At 35.8% G+C, this 18,916-nt stretch overlaps 7 protein-coding genes across 11 annotated transcripts; 2 read left to right on the top strand and 5 right to left on the bottom strand.

Annotated features, from left to right (window-relative positions):
- Positions 1-7,687: 7,687 nt before the first annotated feature.
- LOC6578717 lies at positions 7,688-9,119 on the bottom strand. Its single transcript, XM_002004589.4, has 4 exons — positions 9,069-9,119; positions 8,845-9,000; positions 8,611-8,775; positions 7,688-8,550 (listed from the first exon to the last, which is right to left on the bottom strand). Exons 1-4 carry the CDS (start codon positions 9,117-9,119, stop codon positions 8,401-8,403), a joined length of 522 nt encoding a protein of 173 aa, XP_002004625.2. The 3' UTR covers positions 7,688-8,400.
- LOC6578718 lies at positions 7,807-8,172 on the bottom strand. The gene has a single exon (XM_002004590.1). The coding sequence runs from the start codon at positions 8,170-8,172 to the stop codon at positions 7,807-7,809; it is 366 nt and encodes a 121-aa protein (XP_002004626.1).
- Positions 9,120-9,956: 837 nt separating the features above from the next.
- LOC122757703 lies at positions 9,957-11,347 on the bottom strand. The gene is made up of 3 exons (XM_044010790.1): positions 10,469-11,347; positions 10,240-10,404; positions 9,957-10,168 (listed from the first exon to the last, which is right to left on the bottom strand). The coding sequence occupies exons 1-3, from the start codon at positions 10,565-10,567 to the stop codon at positions 10,019-10,021; spliced, it is 414 nt and encodes a 137-aa protein (XP_043866725.1). The 5' UTR covers positions 10,568-11,347; the 3' UTR covers positions 9,957-10,018.
- An 810-nt stretch (positions 11,348-12,157) lies between these two features.
- LOC6578715 lies at positions 12,158-13,484 on the bottom strand. 5 transcript variants are annotated; one of them, XM_032730151.2, is made up of 5 exons: positions 13,428-13,484; positions 12,904-13,033; positions 12,672-12,827; positions 12,425-12,589; positions 12,158-12,361 (listed from the first exon to the last, which is right to left on the bottom strand). In XM_032730151.2, exons 2-5 carry the CDS (start codon positions 12,973-12,975, stop codon positions 12,212-12,214), a joined length of 543 nt encoding a protein of 180 aa, XP_032586042.1. In that variant the 5' UTR covers positions 12,976-13,033; positions 13,428-13,484; the 3' UTR covers positions 12,158-12,211. The 5 variants fall into 5 exon arrangements, with proteins under 5 accessions (XP_032586042.1, XP_043866724.1, XP_032586040.1 ...); XM_044010789.1 differs by having other exon boundaries at positions 12,904-12,998; positions 13,061-13,465; XM_032730149.2 differs by having other exon boundaries at positions 12,904-12,989; positions 13,061-13,465.
- A 109-nt stretch (positions 13,485-13,593) lies between these two features.
- LOC6578714 lies at positions 13,594-15,182 on the bottom strand. The gene is made up of 4 exons (XM_002004586.4): positions 14,347-15,182; positions 14,118-14,273; positions 13,894-14,058; positions 13,594-13,834 (listed from the first exon to the last, which is right to left on the bottom strand). The coding sequence occupies exons 1-4, from the start codon at positions 14,461-14,463 to the stop codon at positions 13,685-13,687; spliced, it is 588 nt and encodes a 195-aa protein (XP_002004622.3). The 5' UTR covers positions 14,464-15,182; the 3' UTR covers positions 13,594-13,684.
- Positions 15,183-15,200: 18 nt separating this feature from the next.
- On the top strand, positions 15,201-16,926 carry LOC6578713 (origin recognition complex subunit 4). Its single transcript, XM_002004585.4, has 3 exons — positions 15,201-15,469; positions 15,525-15,934; positions 16,009-16,926. Exons 1-3 carry the CDS (start codon positions 15,278-15,280, stop codon positions 16,775-16,777), a joined length of 1,371 nt encoding a protein of 456 aa, XP_002004621.1. The 5' UTR covers positions 15,201-15,277; the 3' UTR covers positions 16,778-16,926.
- Positions 16,927-17,020: 94 nt separating this feature from the next.
- LOC6578712 lies at positions 17,021-17,902 on the top strand. Its single transcript, XM_002004584.3, has 2 exons — positions 17,021-17,279; positions 17,338-17,902. Exons 1-2 carry the CDS (start codon positions 17,091-17,093, stop codon positions 17,764-17,766), a joined length of 618 nt encoding a protein of 205 aa, XP_002004620.1. The 5' UTR covers positions 17,021-17,090; the 3' UTR covers positions 17,767-17,902.
- Positions 17,903-18,916: the final 1,014 nt, after the last annotated feature.

Below are 18,916 nucleotides of genomic sequence, written 5' to 3'. Positions count from 1 at the left end.
GAAATAAAAAATATTTTCCTTCAATTTCTCATATAAATACATTTTTATTTCTTTTTTTATTATATATATTGTAAATTACATTGTGAATTATTGTTCATTGTTAGCTCCAAATATGTCCTTTTCAAAATTATAATTTTTAATATATACAAAAGAAGCCTTTTTTTAATAAAAATTTAAAAAATACAAATGTTTTTTACAACTTATTGCAAACGGGCTAAATAAATAATACATAAACATTAGGCCGACTAGATGCATAAATAGTTAAATCAAATATCTAGCCATCCATTCAAACATCTTACTATGCTTCCATCGTCCTTCATATTTTACAATAAATACCCACTAAAAAATTTATTCAATTTATAAAAAATTTAGAGCTATATCTTGTCATTATATAGCGAATAGAATAATATATTTTGTTAGTATAAATATTCAATAAAAGTAAACTTCACTATAGTCTATAGATTGACCCATGGAACTTATATGTTACATCCATATCAGAGACTCAATTTTTTTTTAGTTTTTATTTTTACTTTTTATTTATTTATTTTTTTTTTGCCTGCCAGGTTTCCACGCTTGGCAAGGCTGGCGGCAAATTGCGACCAATTTATTAATTCACAAAACAAAAATGGCCAGCAGCAAAACAAAAAAAAAATTATAGAAAGAAAAAATTTTGTCAAATGGAAAACGCAAATCCTATTTGTCAATTTATTTGCGCAAGTATGCGTGCAACCAGCTACAACAACAACAAAATGTCAATTGCTTAAGCAAATTGCGCATAATTGACTTTTTTCCAATTGCTCAACGGGCATTGTTCAGAGGCGCCCACACGGAGGCCACAGAGTCAGAGTCACAGCTGCTCGCTTAGATCCAGCAGCCCCTACCCATGCCCCCGAACCGACCCGGCTCGTTGCCCCTTGCCGTTGCATCGACCTCTACGCCCGCCGCCGTCACGCCCCGTCTATAAAACTGTCCGCGCCAATGATTTAATTTCCCAAATATATATTTTTCGTTGTTTGGTGTTGGTGGAGTGGGGCATAAATCTTGACCAAGTGTCAACAACGGAGCGTTGTAGGTGGCCACAAAGGAAAGTTGCCGCGGCGGCGGCATGTTGCATGCATTCAACAATGTGGCAACATTTTAGATAATTTTTATGGTTTGTTTTTGCTGCAGCTCATTAAAAAATAAAATAGAAATGGAATTGGAAGTGGAAGAAAAGAAAGAAAGAAAGAAAGAAAGCCAAAGGACATAAGAGGCGCATTGTTGGATTGTTGGCTGGCAGCCACACCTACTGCTGCTTGGCTGGATTTGTGGTTCGCCCCCTGTTGCCTTTGGCCTGTTGCACGAATGTGTCGCATTGTCTCTCGCTCTAACAATTATTGCCCTTTTGTTGCTCAATCTGCCGCAACACTTGTGTCCTCCTGCATTGTATCCTGCTGTCGACCGTTTCATAATTTCCGCTTAAAAGGATTTCACAGTTTCACAGCATTATTGAATGTCTAGCCGAACATGGGTATGCATGATTGTGTGTGTTTGAGTTTGTGTGTGCTCGTGTGTCTGTGTGCTGTCCATAGTTAATCCCATTGACATTATAATGAGCCGCTTTTGTGTGGCTCTAAGCACTTATGTCATAGCCAAAGCCACCAACTGCGGCCCAAGTTCTCTGACTAAAAACACGCAAAAGCGTAGCTACACTTAGAGAAAATTTATTGTATATTTATATTATGTAAAGCAAAGACTTTTTGAATTTACTAGAATTTTGCAGTTAATTTTACTCAAGTTTTTGTTTTTAGATTTCATTGATTTCTTTTTCTAAATTGGATTAAAAATATTACATTTTCTTATTTACAAGTTAAAACTTCATTAAAATATTTACAATATAAATATCTAAAAAATGTTCTTAATTTATAAAAAAAAAAAAACTTTCTAACAAACATGAATATGATAAAATAAATTATATATAAATACCTTGTTTATTAGTTAATGTAGGGAAAGTATAAGAAACTATAAAATTTATACATTATTATTTAAAAAATCCTGCACTATAAGATATATGTATTTGCAATACAAAAAAATTCTTGTAACTTCAAAATTTATTTTATACATAAAATTAAATACATTTTTATTATTTAAAAATTCTGCAGTTAATATTCGTAAGTATAAATATTTTTAAAAGGATTAATTTTCAATGAAAAAATTTCTTTTAACTTCAAATTTTATTTTAAATTTTCTAAAAATAGTGATTAAACTCTTAAGCGAAAAATCGTTGTATGTCCAGCTAGTTAAAGTTATTTTGCCCAGTGTAATCATGCGAGGGGAAATGTCGCCATGTTGGCGTCTTGTGAAACGGAAGCGTTATCCAAAAATACGAATAGAAACATACGAATACGAGTAGTCGCATAGTCTAAACATACAGATAGCGTGTTGCGTGGCGGCAAAAGTGGCCCCTATCATTATAGCTGTCGTCTTGGCTTGAAGATTTTTTGACTGGTCTTTTTTTTCTCATTTTCTACTCATTTTTTGAATTGGTCAGCAGTAGCAGCAGCAGCAGCGGCAGCAGCAGCGGCAGCAGCAGCGACGGCGGATGCGCTTCCAAGGGCTAGGCAACAGCTCGATAGCTCAGCAGCCAGCAGCCATGCTCTTAGTGATTTCTAGGCCCAAAAAAAAAATAAAAATGTTGCATGTAGCATTTTTCTTCATTGTTTCTTTGTTATATTTAAGGGGAAAGGGTAACCCCACTACTACTACCACAAAAAATAAAATTGATTTACAACTTCCGTTGGTAATGAAAATTCACTTCAAGCACAAAACAAAAATTTGTTGTATTTTTTTTTTTTTTTTGGGTTATTTTTTGAGCTACTTCATTTTGTTGGCAGCGCCGATTGGCAGCCCATTTGGCCAGGCAGCGTTTGGTTTTATAGACTCATTTAAGGCGATTATTTAGCAATTTTTTAACGTTTGCCATACATACAAATTGTGCGAGAGGCGCGAGGGCGTGTAACTTGCAGTTTTCTGAACAGCTTCCAGCTTCAGCTTCCAATTTCCAGCGCCAGCTTCAATTCAGCTTCAGCTTCAGATTCAGCGCCAGCATCCAGCTCCAGTTAGTGGCGAAATTTATGAGGCAGCAAGTGAATCATTTAAGTTAATGACTTTCAAACGTGTTTCACAGCGTATATGTATAAATATATATATATTGTTGATGCCTGATTGACTTGGCCAGAATCTGTAGAGTCGATGTCTGCAGCTGCGGCTGGCTGACGCATTGGCCAAGACTAGTAGCGCGCCTTGATTGATAATCCGTTGATTGAATTATGAGCGCAACTCTAATTTGGCTAGACTCTGTATGCTGTGCAGGTGTATGTGTGTGTGTGTGTGTGTAAATCTAGGCGCTTACTAGTTGCCTAGCTGCCGCCTAAATGCAGGCCCAACAAACAGGCCCCAACTTTTGTGCGCCTTTGGCGCTTTTGGCGGCAAATCAAACTGAGACTCGACTCTAACCAACTCCAAGAAATTGGCAAATTGGTTTTTGGCAGGCGGCACAACTTAAAAACAAAACAAAAAAAGCAACAGAAGAATCAAAACGTTAAAACGTTGCCGGCCAGAAGAGTTGGGACTGAAACAGCGGGGTATAATGATTTTTTTATTGAATATGCTATTGAGTTTGAGCATATGATCATATATACATACAGATAACGATGTAAGCTAATATAAATTTTTATGAATATAGAGATATATGTAACGAAAGATATATGTATGTATGTAAATATGCATCAATGAGCTTTAGCTTATAAGTATTTATCTATTTCTCATTCCAACTATGTTATTACATTATATGCATTAGTTTAGTCAACCCTTTTTTTTTTAATAATTAATAGTAAAACTATTTATTTTTTAAAATTTTTCAATATATAGACATACATGTAAATAATGTCATACATGTAATAAAAATAAAATAAAACATAATTAATTAATATTGTGACTCCATTCTACTGAAACTTTTTTTTTTTTTTGACTACTGCAGCTTGGCAAGCTTAAGAGCTTAAATCCTATCTACCCATCAATATATTGAACAGAGGACTAGGCAAACAGACGGCGAATGAAGGTGGGTGTGTCGCCTTCAGAGAGAAAGAAGAGGAAGAAGGAGGCATTTATATATACAAATTAAATGTATATTTCCTCACAAATGTGTGTAAAAATTTTATCATGCATTATGTGTCATTATAATATATATAATCATATCTCAAGTGCAAGAGCATTCATCGCTCTTTAATCTATATTTTAGTAATTTCTTTTGGATGTCGCTGCTGTTGTTTTTGTTTTTGATGAGCGGCTTCTCGTCTGCGCTTTACGTCTGCGTCTACCTCTCTATATGACCCTACGTCTGGCTCTTCTTCGCCCTGCTCTGTCGCTCTCATTTTCGCTGCCTGCGTCAGTCTATGCGTGCCAAAATGCCAATGGCGTTTTAATTTGAAGTCACATTTGGCAACGGCGTCGAGCGCCTGCTCCAAGTCCAATTTTAGTAGTTTTTTCTTTCGTTTTTTTTTTTTTTTATACACCATTTATGAGCTGCCGCATTTTATTTATTTATATCTATAATGTTCAGTGCAGTTTTAGTTTTATACATTTATTTTGCTTTTCCGGCACAGAACAGTCGTAGATGGAGTCGCTGCTCGTAGCCCTTCTGCCGTAGGGTTTGAGCCGAGCATTTTCGACACTTGTTGCCAATATTGTTCGTACCTGCTGCGAATTAAGCAAAACTGGATTAGGTTCTATTTTCTTTTGCTTTGCTTTTCTTTTAGCCAAGTCCTAATCCGGCCTCATGTAATTGCGCACAGACATGGCGCCAGTCAGTGCAAGGTTTGAGCCATGGCCATTGTCATTGTCATTGTCATTGTGTGCTGGGCTAATAGGATCAGCTATGGCTATGTCTGTCTGAGCCTGGCGTGAAATCCGCAAATGTTGTTTACCTTTTGGCGAAAAAGGGGTTCGCACTGTCAGCCCATCCATCCATCCATCCATCGAAAAGTCGTCAAGTGCATTTTAGAACTCAACGCTCAACGCTCTACGCTCTATTTGAATTGTTTTGTTTTGGCCAACTGCTGATTGTGGCCTTTTGTTTTTAGAGCGACACCCACGACAGCAAAGGCAACGGTAACGGCAACGGCAACGGCTCGAGCTCGAACTTCTTTTTGGGCTGAAATGTTGTTGTTGCTGCTGCTGAGGCTGCGGCTGCGGCCTCTTCCTCTTCTTGTTGTTCTTGGCCGTGAGTCAACAAAAAAAGTTCGCATCGATGGGAAAATTGTGCAAACAATAAACCGCAGAAACAGGCACATCGAAAGCTCTCAAGCCAAATCAAGATATAGCCGACAAAGCACACACGCATACACACACACACGCACATTCAGTCATATCTACATCTATTAAATATATATATCTTTTATTTTCTATATACCCTATAGCCATTATTATATTTCATTCGATAGCAATTATTGCTACCGTTTAATTGTGCGCATTGCGATTTTGTGGAGCTTCGACTTTGATTTTTCACACGGCTTTCGACTGCTCCCCCTTCCACTCCCACTCCCACACGTTATGCCCCACTGCTTGGCCACCTGCCATCCCCTCCCTTCTAGCTTCTAGCTAGATACCATATTGCCTCATCAGAAGCGCGTCCAGCGACTCTTCGCTGTGAATGCAGCCACGTGGCTAATGATTCGCATTCGCCTTCCTTTTTCACGCAATCGGCCAAAGCGGCTTCCAGCACTCGGGCCACTCGAGGCACTCTTGGCCCTGCTGAAAATCTATATATGAAAATTTGATGATTCACAGCAAAACTTGGTCTTTGATACTGACGGCATTTCAACTATTTCATATCATTTCCCTACTTGTGCTCGCATCCTTCGACTCGGCAAAAGTTTTCCGCAATAATTTGCATAGATAACTTTATTTTTTCACTCTTATAAACCTTTCATTGACCCAAAGCACTTAACCTCACCTCGGGCAATACTCAGGTAATATTCGCACTTGCCCAGCTCTATAATCATTTAGCTAACAGCTGCTTGGGTCTACGCATGCATAAAAGAAAAATCACTAAAGCAATGGCATTACATGCATATGCATGATGGTTATTGAATTCATATATGTATGATCTATTGGTATATATGTAACAATATTCCAGACAGACAATTTAATATCAAAGTGATAGATAATACTAAGCTAGAGAAAACTCTTACCGCCAAGCAATCAATTTAAACAAGGTAATATTGGATTGGCTTCTGTCTATTTGTGTATATAATGCAGGCATGTGTAAATGTATGTATATTAGTATAAGTACACGGCCGTCCTATGCGATTCTCAAGAACAAGCTAATGATAATGAAGTTGTTTGATTATAAATGATATGGAAATCACACCTTATGTCCCATAAAAAAAATGGGAATTAAATCTTCGAGGCTCTGCCACTTATTGATATGAATATGAATGAATAAATCTTGTATGTTTTAAGTTAAGAACATATGGTTACAGCAATTGTGATCTGAGCACGGGTTACCTTCTGGCTCTATATAAAAAACTGTTTTCATTAACAAACGTCGAGTCATCTTGACTGATGCATGGTGGAAGCGTACAAGAAAAAAGTGCAACCGCGTCGTGGTCGCAGTTAATTACCTGTGCGAACTTTTCAACTAGACGTGCACCGCGGCCCGCAGCGTTACAGTGAACACTCGTTGTAAGTTGACTTTTAACCGGTTACTAACTGACATTTTCACCTTGTTAATTATGCGCACGGTCATGCAAAATCGCGCGCCATTTCAAGTGGCCAAATGAAGTATCCACTCAAACTTGCATTGTCAGCGATGTCGAGCACGATGGACGATGGACGATGGACGATGGACGATGGACGCTGAACGAGACATGGTCATGATGATCTCTTAATTGCATAGCTCAAGTGAAAACAACTGCCAACTGACAACTGGCAACTGGCAACTGGAGCTGCAGCCTCCCAAAAACAGCAATGAAAACAGCAGCTGCTTAGCTAATGTGTCTTCTATAGAACAGCTGTATCCAATCTAGAAATTTATAATGCCTTTGACGAGATCTATGAAGAGGCAAGCAGATTTATTTGCAAATTACCATACATATTAGATGTACCATATATAGATCAGATGAAAGCTCAATTGCCCACTTATATCAGAAATATGAAATACAATTTGCAGACCCAATAAATCTATTCCATATATCAGATATACTCTCTACTAAACCAATGACCATTATGATGTAGACTCTAATTCTAATTATATAATATATAAAAATATATAGATCTATATGCATGCATGACAAGATCTTAATAACCGCTGCTATGCCATAATGATGGAACAGCTGAATTTGGTCAGGCGTTACCAATAGATAAACCACTTGAATGAACGCCATTGCAAAAAAAAAAAAAGTGAAATAAAAATAAAAACCATTGCTGACCTGTCTGACCCGAGCACAGGTGACAGGTGCAGGCCACCAGAAGTGTGGATACAGGTGTTGCAGGTGCCGTAGGTGTATTTGTAGGCGTTAACACAGCAAAAGGACTTGAGCAAAATTAACGTACCAAACTGTTCAGCAGACAACTGGCGCCATCTATTGAATTTTAGGCGAAACAGCTAACAGATTTTGCCGCCAGAGGCAACTAAGCAGAATTGAAATTCGTGTTAAAAATATCAAATAATATTTGATATATACTATGCAGTTACTGGTCTTTAAAGATTACACTTTGAATTTGAAATGCTCATAAAATCCAATAGTAAAAGATTCCATTTTGCTCCTAGCAATAGTGCATTCTCGATGGCTTAAAGCGTCCATATTCGCCATTTGTGGTGGGCGGTACTTTGGCATTGTTGTTAACATTGTGACTCTGTTCATCTTGCTTTTCCAGTTCTTTCAATGAATCCAGATGGTTGTAGGCGTGCAGCTTGTTCAGTCGTCTTTCACGTGCATACTGTAGGAATATATCCTGCCCGTATCTATGCTGGCTTTCACAATAGATCTGAGCGATGCGACTGAACTCGATATTCTGCCTGCCTGGATACCAGCTGAACAGCTTTTGCCAACGTTCCGATGTCTTGGTATCCTTGCTGGCAACCAGACGATGATATTTCAAATTATCTGTCGTAATCACATCGATCGGCATTATGGAATTGCTTTCTTATTTTCTATAAATCTACTTTACTTATTAATTTTTTTTATAGATTTTACTGGTTTTTTTTTTTTTTTTTTTTTTTTTTTTATATTAATTTTTTTGAAAATCAAAATACTTCATCATACTGTGAATTTTATGTAGCTTCTAACCAGATTTACATTATATGTTTTGGAATTTACTTGAATAACTGAACCGAATAGAAGCTTGATTTGAAGTACATTATGTGTTTGTAAAGTAGACGATGATATCAGTCCGTAGAATATTCTCATTATAAAATGTTAGATTTAACAAATATCGTCCAAAGGGAAAAAAATTCTTTACTACACTGTTCACATATTGTATTGGCAACTTGTCCAGTATTATGTCGTGCTATCAAATGAAGGCAAGATTAAGTGTTGTTTAATATACAAAATAAGTGGTTATACGTACATTAAAGGGACATGTGTGATTCAGATTTGAAAATGGTGCAAATGTACTGAATATAAGACTGGCGAATGGATTTTTCCGGTCTTTCAAAAATGTACAGGCATTTATACTGCCATTGAAACGCTCGAATATGTTCCGGGTGTCGCGTTTTGCAATCTTGAACACCACCTGTATATTTATTTACATAGTGAATTTATAATTAGCGAAATTATCAATAGAAAAATTGATTTTCTTTACCTTGGCAGTATAAACAGGCAATTTATGGAGAACAGCTTTTAACGATAAGTATTTGTAGGTGCGATTTACTGCCTTCAAGTAACAATATTCGTATTCCATAAACTGTTTATCATAAGTGAAACAGTTAACATTATTAAACTCGAGATCGGCAGTTATCTAAAAATAGAAAGAAAATAATATTTGTATGATCATGGTGGAGTTTATAAATAGATATTTCAACTTACAGATATTATGCCAATAAAGGCAAAAAATGGAATCATACGCAAAAATAGCATTCGTCCGCTGTTTGAAACCAATTGATCAATAACAATTATAGCTTCACACTGCCCATTACTAATAATATACTTTACATGCCTCAATGCAGTTGCTGATTGTAAAAATCATTATTTCCAAAGATATTAATCTATATAAGAAAAATCAAATATACTCTATAGATCAGAGCATTGGTATATTTTAAATAATTATTGTCATAAACAATTGTGAATGATATAAAATTTGGAAACATTCAATGAAGAAACTATGTTCACTGTTCATCCGTTATTCTTACTGTGAAGCGCTTGAACAATTTTGAAAGACTGCGCCACCCCCGTTACACATCAGTTGAGTAAACTGAACGCACTGCACAAGATATCGTTTGAACATTACTATCGTTAGCACGTTAGCTATCACTGTTGGCAAATTGGCTACTTTCCCGTTATCTCTGGTGCTTAAATATGTAATTGTGTCCGAATTTAGAGCTGCAGCGAACTATGAAATGGCCTTATTTGCACTACAGTTAAAATGCCGAAATATTAATTTCTAATTGATTAATATTAGAATATTAGACTAGACTGAGGTCGTTTTTTATCACTTTATTAAACAACTAAAAACACTTTTACTGAGTTATTACAGCTAAACTATTGTTAGCCTTTCTATCTTATCAATTGGCTTTTCAGGACCTGAAGACATACCTGATTCGTCTTATTCTTGAGCTTCAATTAAAAGCTGGTTGGTCAAAACGATAATGTGATACACGATTGAGTAATTTTCGATTCAATATTTTAATTTTTGAATATGTGAAAGTAAAATTAAATATGATTTTAATTTTTTTATATGTATTTCATATTCTGGTTAATTGACTTGTATAACTGAGTTTGCAATACATCATAATTTTACAATGAGCGCAATAATTATATTAAGATTTTGTAAAGTAGACAAGGACGTCAGTGCGCGCAATATTGTCAATATAAAACGTTAGATTCAACAAATATCGTCCTTCGGGAATAAAATTCTTTACAACACTGTTCACATATTGAATTGGCAACTTGTCCAGTATTATATCGTGCTATTAAATAAAAGCATAATGAGCAGTTTTGATTTGAAGAGATATTTATACATAATAATTGTTATACGTACGTTATAAGGACATGTGTGATTCAGATTCGAATATGGTTTAAATGTTTTGTATAGAAAAGAGGCTAATGGATTAAGACCAACTCTCAAAAATTTGCAGGCATTTATAGAGCCATTATAATGCTCTAATATATTGCGGGTGTCACGCTTTACAATCTTGAACGCCACCTGTTTATACGTAAAAAGAATTTTTGATTAATAACATTCTACAAGTCAAGAAATGAATTCTTACCTTAGCATTTCGAATGGGCAATTTATGGAGAATAGTTTTTAATGACATGTATTTGTAGGTGCGATTAATGGCCTTCAAATAACAATATTCGTATTCCATAAATTCTTTGCCATAAGTCACACAGTCTACATTATTGAACTCAAAATTATCAGTTGTCTAAAAATGCAAATAGAGCATTATTTTCATGCAGTTATAAGAGTTAAGAGCGACTTACACCTATTATACCAATTAAGGAAAATAGGAGAATCGAGCGCCAAAATAACATTTGTCTGCCGTATGGAAACATTTTAACGCTAATAACTACCAGCCTATCTGAACAATATAATTTATATGCTTCATCGCAGTTGATAATTAGAAATGGTAGCATTTATTAAGCTATTAACTAACAGTAATTTAAATTAAACACAAAAAGTTATACATCCGCGTATTAATATATTTTAAATGTGAATTTATAACCAATCCATTACCACTCGAAGGTATTGTAAAATATATATGGTTCGGGCGCTGACATATTGCTTTGAATTCTTTGCCGCCACCGCTATTCATCAGTTGAGCTAACCGAACGCTATCGCTAGAGAGTGACTATCGATAACATGCCACCACGAGCTAACATTACAAATCGACTATTGCGCCACTCTGGTTAATGATAGCGCTTTTCACGACTGTTACTAATTTAAATTCTAAATTTGAAACTATACAACGTCATAGAAATCTTAGCTAGTATTTTGCGAAAAAATTATGCTTTATTTAAATTTGAATTTAATATTTCAAAATGTAGGTTCATATATTTTTACTGTTCAAGACTTCACGACGGATTTTACTGGGTTTTACAGCTGCATTGCACTTATTATACCCTGAACCCATTTTCAATGGGAAATCAGGGTATAATGGTTTTGTTGAAATGTATGTAACAGGGAGAAGGAGGCGTGGTAGACCCCACAAAGTATATATATTCTTGATCAGGGCGACGAGCTGAGTTGATTTGGCCCTGTCCGTCTGTCTGTCCGTCTGTCCGTCCGTCCGTCTGTCCGTCCGTCCGTCTGTCCGTCTGTCCGTATGTATGAACGCGTCGATTTCAGAAGATATAAGAGCTAGAGACTTCAAATTTTTTTTAAATGTTCGTAATTACAGCGCGCATATCAAGTTTATCATTAAAAATCGATAACTCATCCCGATCTTTTTTTATCGATAAAAAACCTTATCGAAAACCAGTTATAAAATTATATCTTCTACACCTTTATTGCTAGAGTCTCCAAATTTTTAATGTATGCTTATATGCAATTTATACAATTTCGGTTTTTGTTAAAATTTACCCCCCACCCTTAAATTCACCCCCTCACCCTCACTTTTGTAAAAAGCGTATTTCAATAACTGAGCAATTACATGCATATCCATGTCATAATCATAATCTGAAAGTTTCATGAAGATCGTACGTCCACAAAAAAGTTATTAAGCAATTAAGTTCTCAGAGTAAGCGCTCACTGCCGCCCATGCGTGTTTATGCTTGTGTGTGTATATGTATGTAATTGTTTGTGTATGTGTATGTGTGTGTGTGTGTGTGTGTGTGTGTGTATTATGTGTGTGTATGTATGCCTGTGTGTGCGTGCGTGCGTGTGTGTGTATGTGTGCGTGTTTCTTGTGTAAGCTGAAAGACGCGAAAAATTATTGAAATAGCTATTACTCCAAGGGTTCAGGGGATCTCGTAGTCGAGTAGTCTCGACTAGAGCTTTCTTACTTGTTTTATTATGATTTTGAGAAATAGACGATGATCACACCACGTGGAATATTGTTATTATAAAATGTTAGATTCAGCAAAAATCGTCCATCGGGAATAAAATTCTTGAATACATTGTTCACATGGCTCACTGATACCTTTTCCAGTATTAAATCGTGCTATAAAATAAAATCAAGACTAAATCTTAAAAATGTTTTTAAAATAAATAGTGTTTTACTTACGTTATAAGGACATGTGTGATTAATATTTGTATATGGTTTAAATGCTTGGTATATATGAGTGGCTAGTGGATTACGACCATCTCTCATAAATTTGCAGGAGTCTATAGATCCGTTATATGGTCCAACTATGCGGCGGGTGTCGCGTTTTGAAATCTTAAAAAATATCTGTATATATTTTTTGATTGTATATTTATTGATTGTTGAATTTTGCTTTAATAAAATTTTTAACTATATAAAAAATGTTTACCTTAGAATTTCGCACTGGCAATTGATGAAGTTTGATTTTCATTGATAAGTATTTATACGTGCGATTTTCGGACCTCAAATAACAATAATCGAATTCCAAATACTCCTTGTCACAAGTTATACACTTGATATTATTAAACTCAATATCTGCAGCAATCTAAAAGTACAAAAAATTTATTACCTTTATGCAATTCATAAACTTTGTGAATATATATATAGATATTACAACTTACACCAGTTATGCCTATAAAGGCGACAAATATAATCAAGCGCGAAAATAACATACGTCTGCCGTTTGAAAACATTTTTACTATAATAGCTAGGAAACCTCATAAATAATTATGAATGATTGCATTTCTAAATCTATAAATGTTTTAAGTAAAGAATTACCGAATTTTACCCATTAAAGTTATTGTGAAAAATGCTTCCGGCATGGATAAATAATTAAATAATTTTGAATAATTTGGCCAGAACCGTTACACATCACTTGAGTTAAACAAATTCTTTGAATTTGATTGGACTGCACGGACTGGAAAAAATTCAGTAAATGTGAATAATAGTAAATGTGTGGATATAAATGTGAATGAACATTTTGGTGGAAAGATGGCTTATGTCAATGGATCACTTGGGATTCAATATGAATGCAATCATATAGTGGTTCCATTTGTACTCCAGCTTATTCAGTTGATTTAGTTTGCTTCATATTTGAATATAGTACAAATGTATTTTTTTTAAATTTTAATAATTTTATTTTGACCTTTTCTCAAAAGTTTGCAGGGATTTATAAAACCATTAAAAAGCTCGTATAAAGCATATATGACACCTAAGTTCATAGTGATCTATGTTTAGTAAAATTGGCATGTGAAATTTCGAACTGACAACTGATAGAATACAGCCTTTCATAACAGTGCAATATTTTATTTTTATTTTTATTTTTTTTTTTTAATTAAATGAATTCATAAAATATAGATAAGAATTTACTTCCATAAACCGGGAACAATAGTTTGAAATTATCTAAGATTTTGTAAAGTATACAATAACATCAGCAAGTGCAATATTTTCAGTGTACCAGGACATATTCAGGAAATATCGACCATCCGGAACATATGATGCTATAATTTTATTCACATAATGCACTGGCAACTTATCCACCATTAAATCGTGCTATAAAAACACTGAATTAGTTAAATCGATAGGAACAAGGAAAAAATATGTATACGTACATTGAAGGGGCATGTGTGATTCATATTTGAATATGCTGTAAATACACTAAATATAATCCGAGCTGCTGGATTTCGGCCATCTTTAAAGAACTTGCAGACATTTACGGTACCATCGTATTTGCCAAATATGGTTCGGGTGTCGCGCCTTAAAACCTTAAATTTTACCTGAATATACGTTGGATTTTTAATTTACATGCATGATCACTGATGAAATTCGTATTTACGTTAAGGCTTCGTAGTGGTAACTGATGCAGAATAGTTTTAATCGAACAGTATTTGTAGGTGCGATTCATGGACTTCAAATAACAATATTCAAATTCCACATATTCCTTGTCATGCGTCAAACACTGCAAATTATTAAACTCAAAATGGCCAGTAATCTAAAAAAAAAATTATATATAAGTATATATAAAAAATAAAAGATTATTATTTATTACACCCATTTTAACTTACACTCATTATATCAATAAAGGCAAACAGTAAAATAGAGCGCAAGAATAACATTAGTTGGCCGTTTGGTAAAATACTATTCAACGAATGATATATTTTATGTACTTCTTGACAGTTCATATTACATTTCAGCTCATATTTCAAAATATATATACTATATTTATATATATATATTTGTATGTAATAAATAATAATTGTGAAATGTACGAACTCATTATTCCTATCTGTCTAATCGTTAATTACATTTCCTGATTTATTTTTAATTATTTTCCTCCAGAACGAGCTAACTGAAAGTATTGCTCTAGATATCGTTATAATATTACTATCAATGGCATGCCACTACAAACAACTTATCATATTCCGTAATAGGGCACTAATATAATTATTATAATTTATTTGCTTCCAGCGTATGCTTTTTAAAAAACTACTAACCGGATTTACTGTAAGAGCTGAACATATTTGTTTGAAATATAATATGCAAGTCTTTTATAAACAGAGAAACAATAAATTTAAGCGCATGAATGATTTTGTCTGTCAATTGGAAACATTTGTGAAATAATAACTAAAGCTTTATACTGTTCAATGTATACAAATTGTATATGGTTCATCGAACATGATACTAATAGACGGATTTAGATATAAAAGAAATTAAACAATAATAACTCTAATCTCAAAATATGGTCACACATCGCACATTTGCCCACACATTAATGATTTAACTATGAACAAGAGCAACAATTTAAATTGCTTTAAATTTTGAACTGTATTGCCATCACCGTTGCGCAACAGTTTACTTGACCGAACGAACAGAGCAAGACGTGTTTTTAGTGTGACTATCGTTTGTGTGTCACCACTAGCACAGCTGATATTTTGGCGGCAAATGCTATTCAAAACAAGCGCAAGCAAAGCCCAGTGATAAATTGTACTACAAATTATGCATGATTCGGTGCAGGAGATAGCTAAAACGCGACGTTTCCTCAAAGAGCGATTGCAACGCGACTACACCACTGTCCGTGGCTATGAATCGGAGCGTAACAATGTACGGCAGTTGCTGCAGCGCACAGCTGAAATGGGTGAATCGAATTCTTTGCTGTTAATAGGACCGCGCGGTGCCGGCAAAACTACAGTAAGTATTGCCTACTAATGTCGGCCACTGCTTAAGGTTCTGGTTTACTCTGCAGCTCATCAATGCCGTTCTCACGGACTTGCTGGAGAACAAATCGTTTGTGGACAACACGCTCATTGTTCACCTGGATGGCAATTTGCATACAGATGATCGCATTGCACTCAAATCGATCACCGTTCAAATGCGCTTGGAGAATGCTGCAGATGGCAAAGTCTTTGGCTCGTTTGCCGAGAACTTGGCCTTTCTGCTGCAGTGCCTCAAGGCTGGCGACAAGAAATCAAAGAGCGTTGTCTTCATCTTGGAGGAATTTGATCTCTTTTGCACACATCACAATCAGACATTGTTATACAATTTGTTTGATGTCTCGCAGTCAGCTCAGGCGCCAATTTGTGTGCTGGGCGTCACCTGTCGGTTAGATGTCATTGAGTTGCTTGAGAAGCGCGTGAAATCGCGATTCTCGCACAGGTATGCCCTCGAATTTTCTATCCTTATATATACATATATCTCTAATCGCATTCATTAACTTATTCCCGCCGCAGGCAGGTTTTCCTCTTTCCCAGTGCCAACAAATTCGAGGATTATGTCTCACTCTTTCAGCATCTAGTAAGCTTACCCAGCAATAAGGAGCTACAAGCAGCTGTCGATCGCATTGACAGCCTACAGATGTTCAAATCGGACGCTTTTACCTTTCAGCGTAATCATTTCGACGGTATTGAATATTCATTTGATAAGAAACATGTTGAGAACTGGAACAAACAAATCGGAAAACTTGTCAAAACGCCCGCAGCACAAAAGACCCTGCAAATGCTGTACGATTTTGATATAAGCGAAGCATTTCTCAAGACCTTCATATTCCGTCTGGTGGCACAATTGAAAGCTGATGCCCCACATATAACAGTGGAGCAGCTTGCAACACTTGGCGCTCAATACGAATGCGATGACAAAGTAGAGCTGCTTTGCGGTCTGTCTGTGCTCGAGCTGTGCTTGCTAATAGCCATAAAGCATCATTCGAGCATTTATGATCGAGATCCTTTCAATTTTGAGATCATTTTTGGGCGCTTCTCCAAGTTCGCCAAGGTCTCTACGACGATGCAGGGCGTGGAGCGTGCCATAGTATTAAAGGCCTTTGAGCATTTGCGCATTGTGGAGCTAATAATGCCCTTATCTAGTAGTGGCATGGGCAAAGTGCAAAAGGAATTTGAGATGCACAAAATGGCCTTGACCTATGGACAGATACAGCAGGCAGTGCAACGCTATCAGGCGCTGCCCACAGAAGTTGCACAATGGGCACAAAGCTCATTAATCTAAGCATAAGTCATACAATTCCTTAATTTTACACTTTATTTATTAATATATTTAAATATACCCTACTACACACTCTTGTTAACTCAATGTTTATTAATGCTTAAGATCATATGTAGATATATGTATATATATATATATAACTTGTCAACTCCTCCTCCTTCTTTGTATTCCATAAAGGCATTGCTAATTATGTAATTAGGTCAACTTGGTAGCTGATCGATAATGTAAATTCTTAGAGCAGCTGTTGCCCGCATATGGCCAATTATATAAATATACTCTTTAAGCCTTAAAGCGGAACAGTCGTGGGCCCACAACGATGAATAGACTTACAATTCTTTTTGCTGTGCTGCTGCTGGCTGAGCTCTGGATTGCAGGATATGCGGATGAGAGTCCTGGCTTCTTCCTGAAGATCACCAAGAACGTGCCGCGACTGGGCAAACGAGGCGAAGCATTTCTCATGAAGAACATGAAGACCATACCACGCATAGGACGCAGCGATCCAGAGGTAAGTGAAACGTCATACAACAAATTAAACAAATTAACAGCTGATACGTTTTTTCTAGGCCTCCATTACTCCTTTGCTAGCCTGGCTATGGAATTTGGATGCAGATCCACAGTTCAGCAAACGCCGACTGCCGAGCTCTGGAGCCGCTGGCAGTGTGGAGCATGAGCTGAGCGTCGTTCAGCCCGTCAATTCGAATACCCTGTTCGAGCTATTGGATCGTAATGCTATACCCAGCGAACATGTCAAATTCGTGCACTGGAAGGACTTCGATCGTGCCCTGCAAGTAGATACGGAATTGTATACGAAGATCATACATCTAGGTCGTGATCCGGATCAACGTCTCAAACAAGATCTAAGCTTCAACAGCTATATACCCATCTTTGGCTCAGATGATGCAAAGAGCAACGATTTCATGTTGTACAACAAGGACGATAGGGACTTGTACGGCGGCTATGATCGCAATTTCATGCAATACAATCGATTGTAGATGGGCCGTAAGGGTGCATGAGAAAGTGAAAGTACTTATATTACCTACATATGTATACCATGTATTTTGACTAATGTCAGTTTTCATAAATTTGTATACGCAATGGTTAAAATAAAACCAGGATTGAAAAACGAAATGATTTTAAATAATTAAGCGATCATTGCTCCCAAAGACTGTCTCTCTCTCTCTCTCTCTCTTTCGCTCTGTCTCTTGTCAACAAATATGCAAAAAAAGACAGTCGGTGTGACAGTTTGAAACGCATTATCGATTAACGGTTTTGCGGTAGCTTTCCACGAAATCCCTTTTTGGTGATGACTGTACTCAAAACAAACCTTCTCCATTAGGCCTGTGTCAACGTAATTTGTTTGACTTAAATATAAGTAGACTATTTATAAAATATATATAAAACACACATAATTTACATTGATTGTTTTAAATGCCTTAATTTGAGCGTTCAATGTAGAATTCTTAATTAGGAAATTCCATCCTTCTACAATTAGCGAAAATGCGTGTTTTAAAAATGCGTTTGAAACCGGTTTTTGTTATCGGCTTTTGGCGACACAAATTCCAAGTGATATGTTTTTATAATTCACTTTGAGGGGGGGCTTATTTATTTTTCAATCAAATAAATTTCATGAAAATTAACGCTTGAACAAATCGTCGCCGCCGTCAAAATACAAATGCTCACATAAATACATAAATATATATTTATTTATATGACAGTCTATGTTTTCATTTGGTTTAATTAACAGTTGATTGTTAAATAATTCGCATTTTTTTTTTCTTTATTATTTTCGACAACAAAAAACAAAAGCGACTCAAAATGCAATTCGCTTCACTTAAAGAGAAAAATTGCATATTCATAAATTTAGCTTTGAAGCTCAACAGCTTTTAGAACTGTAAACTTGACTTTGAAAATTTGCAATATTTTGCTGTTGCTTTTGTTTTTGCCTTTTTCTCAATTTCTATTTAAGCTGCAAGCGCGCGTAGAACAAGTTTGCCATTTGTGTGTATGTATGTGTGAGTGTATGTATTTCTGCCGCTTTAAATGAGAGAGCGCTAGATTACTCTCGTATAATACGAGTCGTATACTCTCTCACTTAAACTACTCTCTCAGCTCAACTTCGTTAGAGCTGTGCTCGTGCCGGTA

The sequence above is a fragment of the Drosophila mojavensis genome, unplaced genomic scaffold (genome assembly GCF_018153725.1).
Source record: "Drosophila mojavensis isolate 15081-1352.22 unplaced genomic scaffold, ASM1815372v1 contig_80, whole genome shotgun sequence".
NCBI classification, from domain to species: domain Eukaryota; kingdom Metazoa; phylum Arthropoda; class Insecta; order Diptera; family Drosophilidae; genus Drosophila; species Drosophila mojavensis.
Note: the sequence above shows the minus strand (reverse complement) of the source record. Positions and strands in the feature narration are given on the sequence as shown.

Excerpts from the sequence above, each read along its gene's own strand:
- LOC6578718 (XM_002004590.1), bottom strand. The coding sequence starts at position 8,172 with ATGCCGATCGATGTGATTACGACAGATAATTTGAAATATCATCGTCTG.
- LOC6578717 (XM_002004589.4), bottom strand. The coding sequence starts at position 9,119 with ATGCTATTTTTGCGTATGATTCCATTTTTTGCCTTTATTGGCATAATA. Across the intron at positions 9,001-9,068 it reads CCTTTATTGGCATAATATCT|ATAACTGCCGATCTCGAGTT; the intron begins GTAAGTTGAAAT and ends TTCTATTTTTAG. Across the intron at positions 8,776-8,844 it reads TGCCTGTTTATACTGCCAAG|GTGGTGTTCAAGATTGCAAA; the intron begins GTAAAGAAAATC and ends ATAAATATACAG.
- LOC122757703 (XM_044010790.1), bottom strand. The coding sequence starts at position 10,567 with ATGGAATACGAATATTGTTATTTGAAGGCCATTAATCGCACCTACAAA. Across the intron at positions 10,405-10,468 it reads TGCCCATTCGAAATGCTAAG|GTGGCGTTCAAGATTGTAAA; the intron begins GTAAGAATTCAT and ends ACGTATAAACAG. Across the intron at positions 10,169-10,239 it reads ATCACACATGTCCTTATAAC|CACGATATAATACTGGACAA; the intron begins GTACGTATAACA and ends TTTATTTAATAG.
- LOC6578715 (XM_032730151.2), bottom strand. The coding sequence starts at position 12,975 with ATGTTTTCAAACGGCAGACGTATGTTATTTTCGCGCTTGATTATATTT. Across the intron at positions 12,590-12,671 it reads TGCCAGTGCGAAATTCTAAG|ATATTTTTTAAGATTTCAAA; the intron begins GTAAACATTTTT and ends AAATATATACAG. Across the intron at positions 12,362-12,424 it reads ATCACACATGTCCTTATAAC|CACGATTTAATACTGGAAAA; the intron begins GTAAGTAAAACA and ends TTTATTTTATAG.
- LOC6578714 (XM_002004586.4), bottom strand. The coding sequence starts at position 14,463 with ATGAACTGTCAAGAAGTACATAAAATATATCATTCGTTGAATAGTATT. Across the intron at positions 14,059-14,117 it reads TACCACTACGAAGCCTTAAC|GTAAAATTTAAGGTTTTAAG; the intron begins GTAAATACGAAT and ends ACGTATATTCAG. Across the intron at positions 13,835-13,893 it reads ATCACACATGCCCCTTCAAT|CACGATTTAATGGTGGATAA; the intron begins GTACGTATACAT and ends GTGTTTTTATAG.
- LOC6578713 (XM_002004585.4), top strand. The coding sequence starts at position 15,278 with ATGCATGATTCGGTGCAGGAGATAGCTAAAACGCGACGTTTCCTCAAA. Across the intron at positions 15,470-15,524 it reads GCGGTGCCGGCAAAACTACA|CTCATCAATGCCGTTCTCAC; the intron begins GTAAGTATTGCC and ends TTTACTCTGCAG. Across the intron at positions 15,935-16,008 it reads AAATCGCGATTCTCGCACAG|GCAGGTTTTCCTCTTTCCCA; the intron begins GTATGCCCTCGA and ends TTCCCGCCGCAG.
- LOC6578712 (XM_002004584.3), top strand. The coding sequence starts at position 17,091 with ATGAATAGACTTACAATTCTTTTTGCTGTGCTGCTGCTGGCTGAGCTC. Across the intron at positions 17,280-17,337 it reads TAGGACGCAGCGATCCAGAG|GCCTCCATTACTCCTTTGCT; the intron begins GTAAGTGAAACG and ends CGTTTTTTCTAG.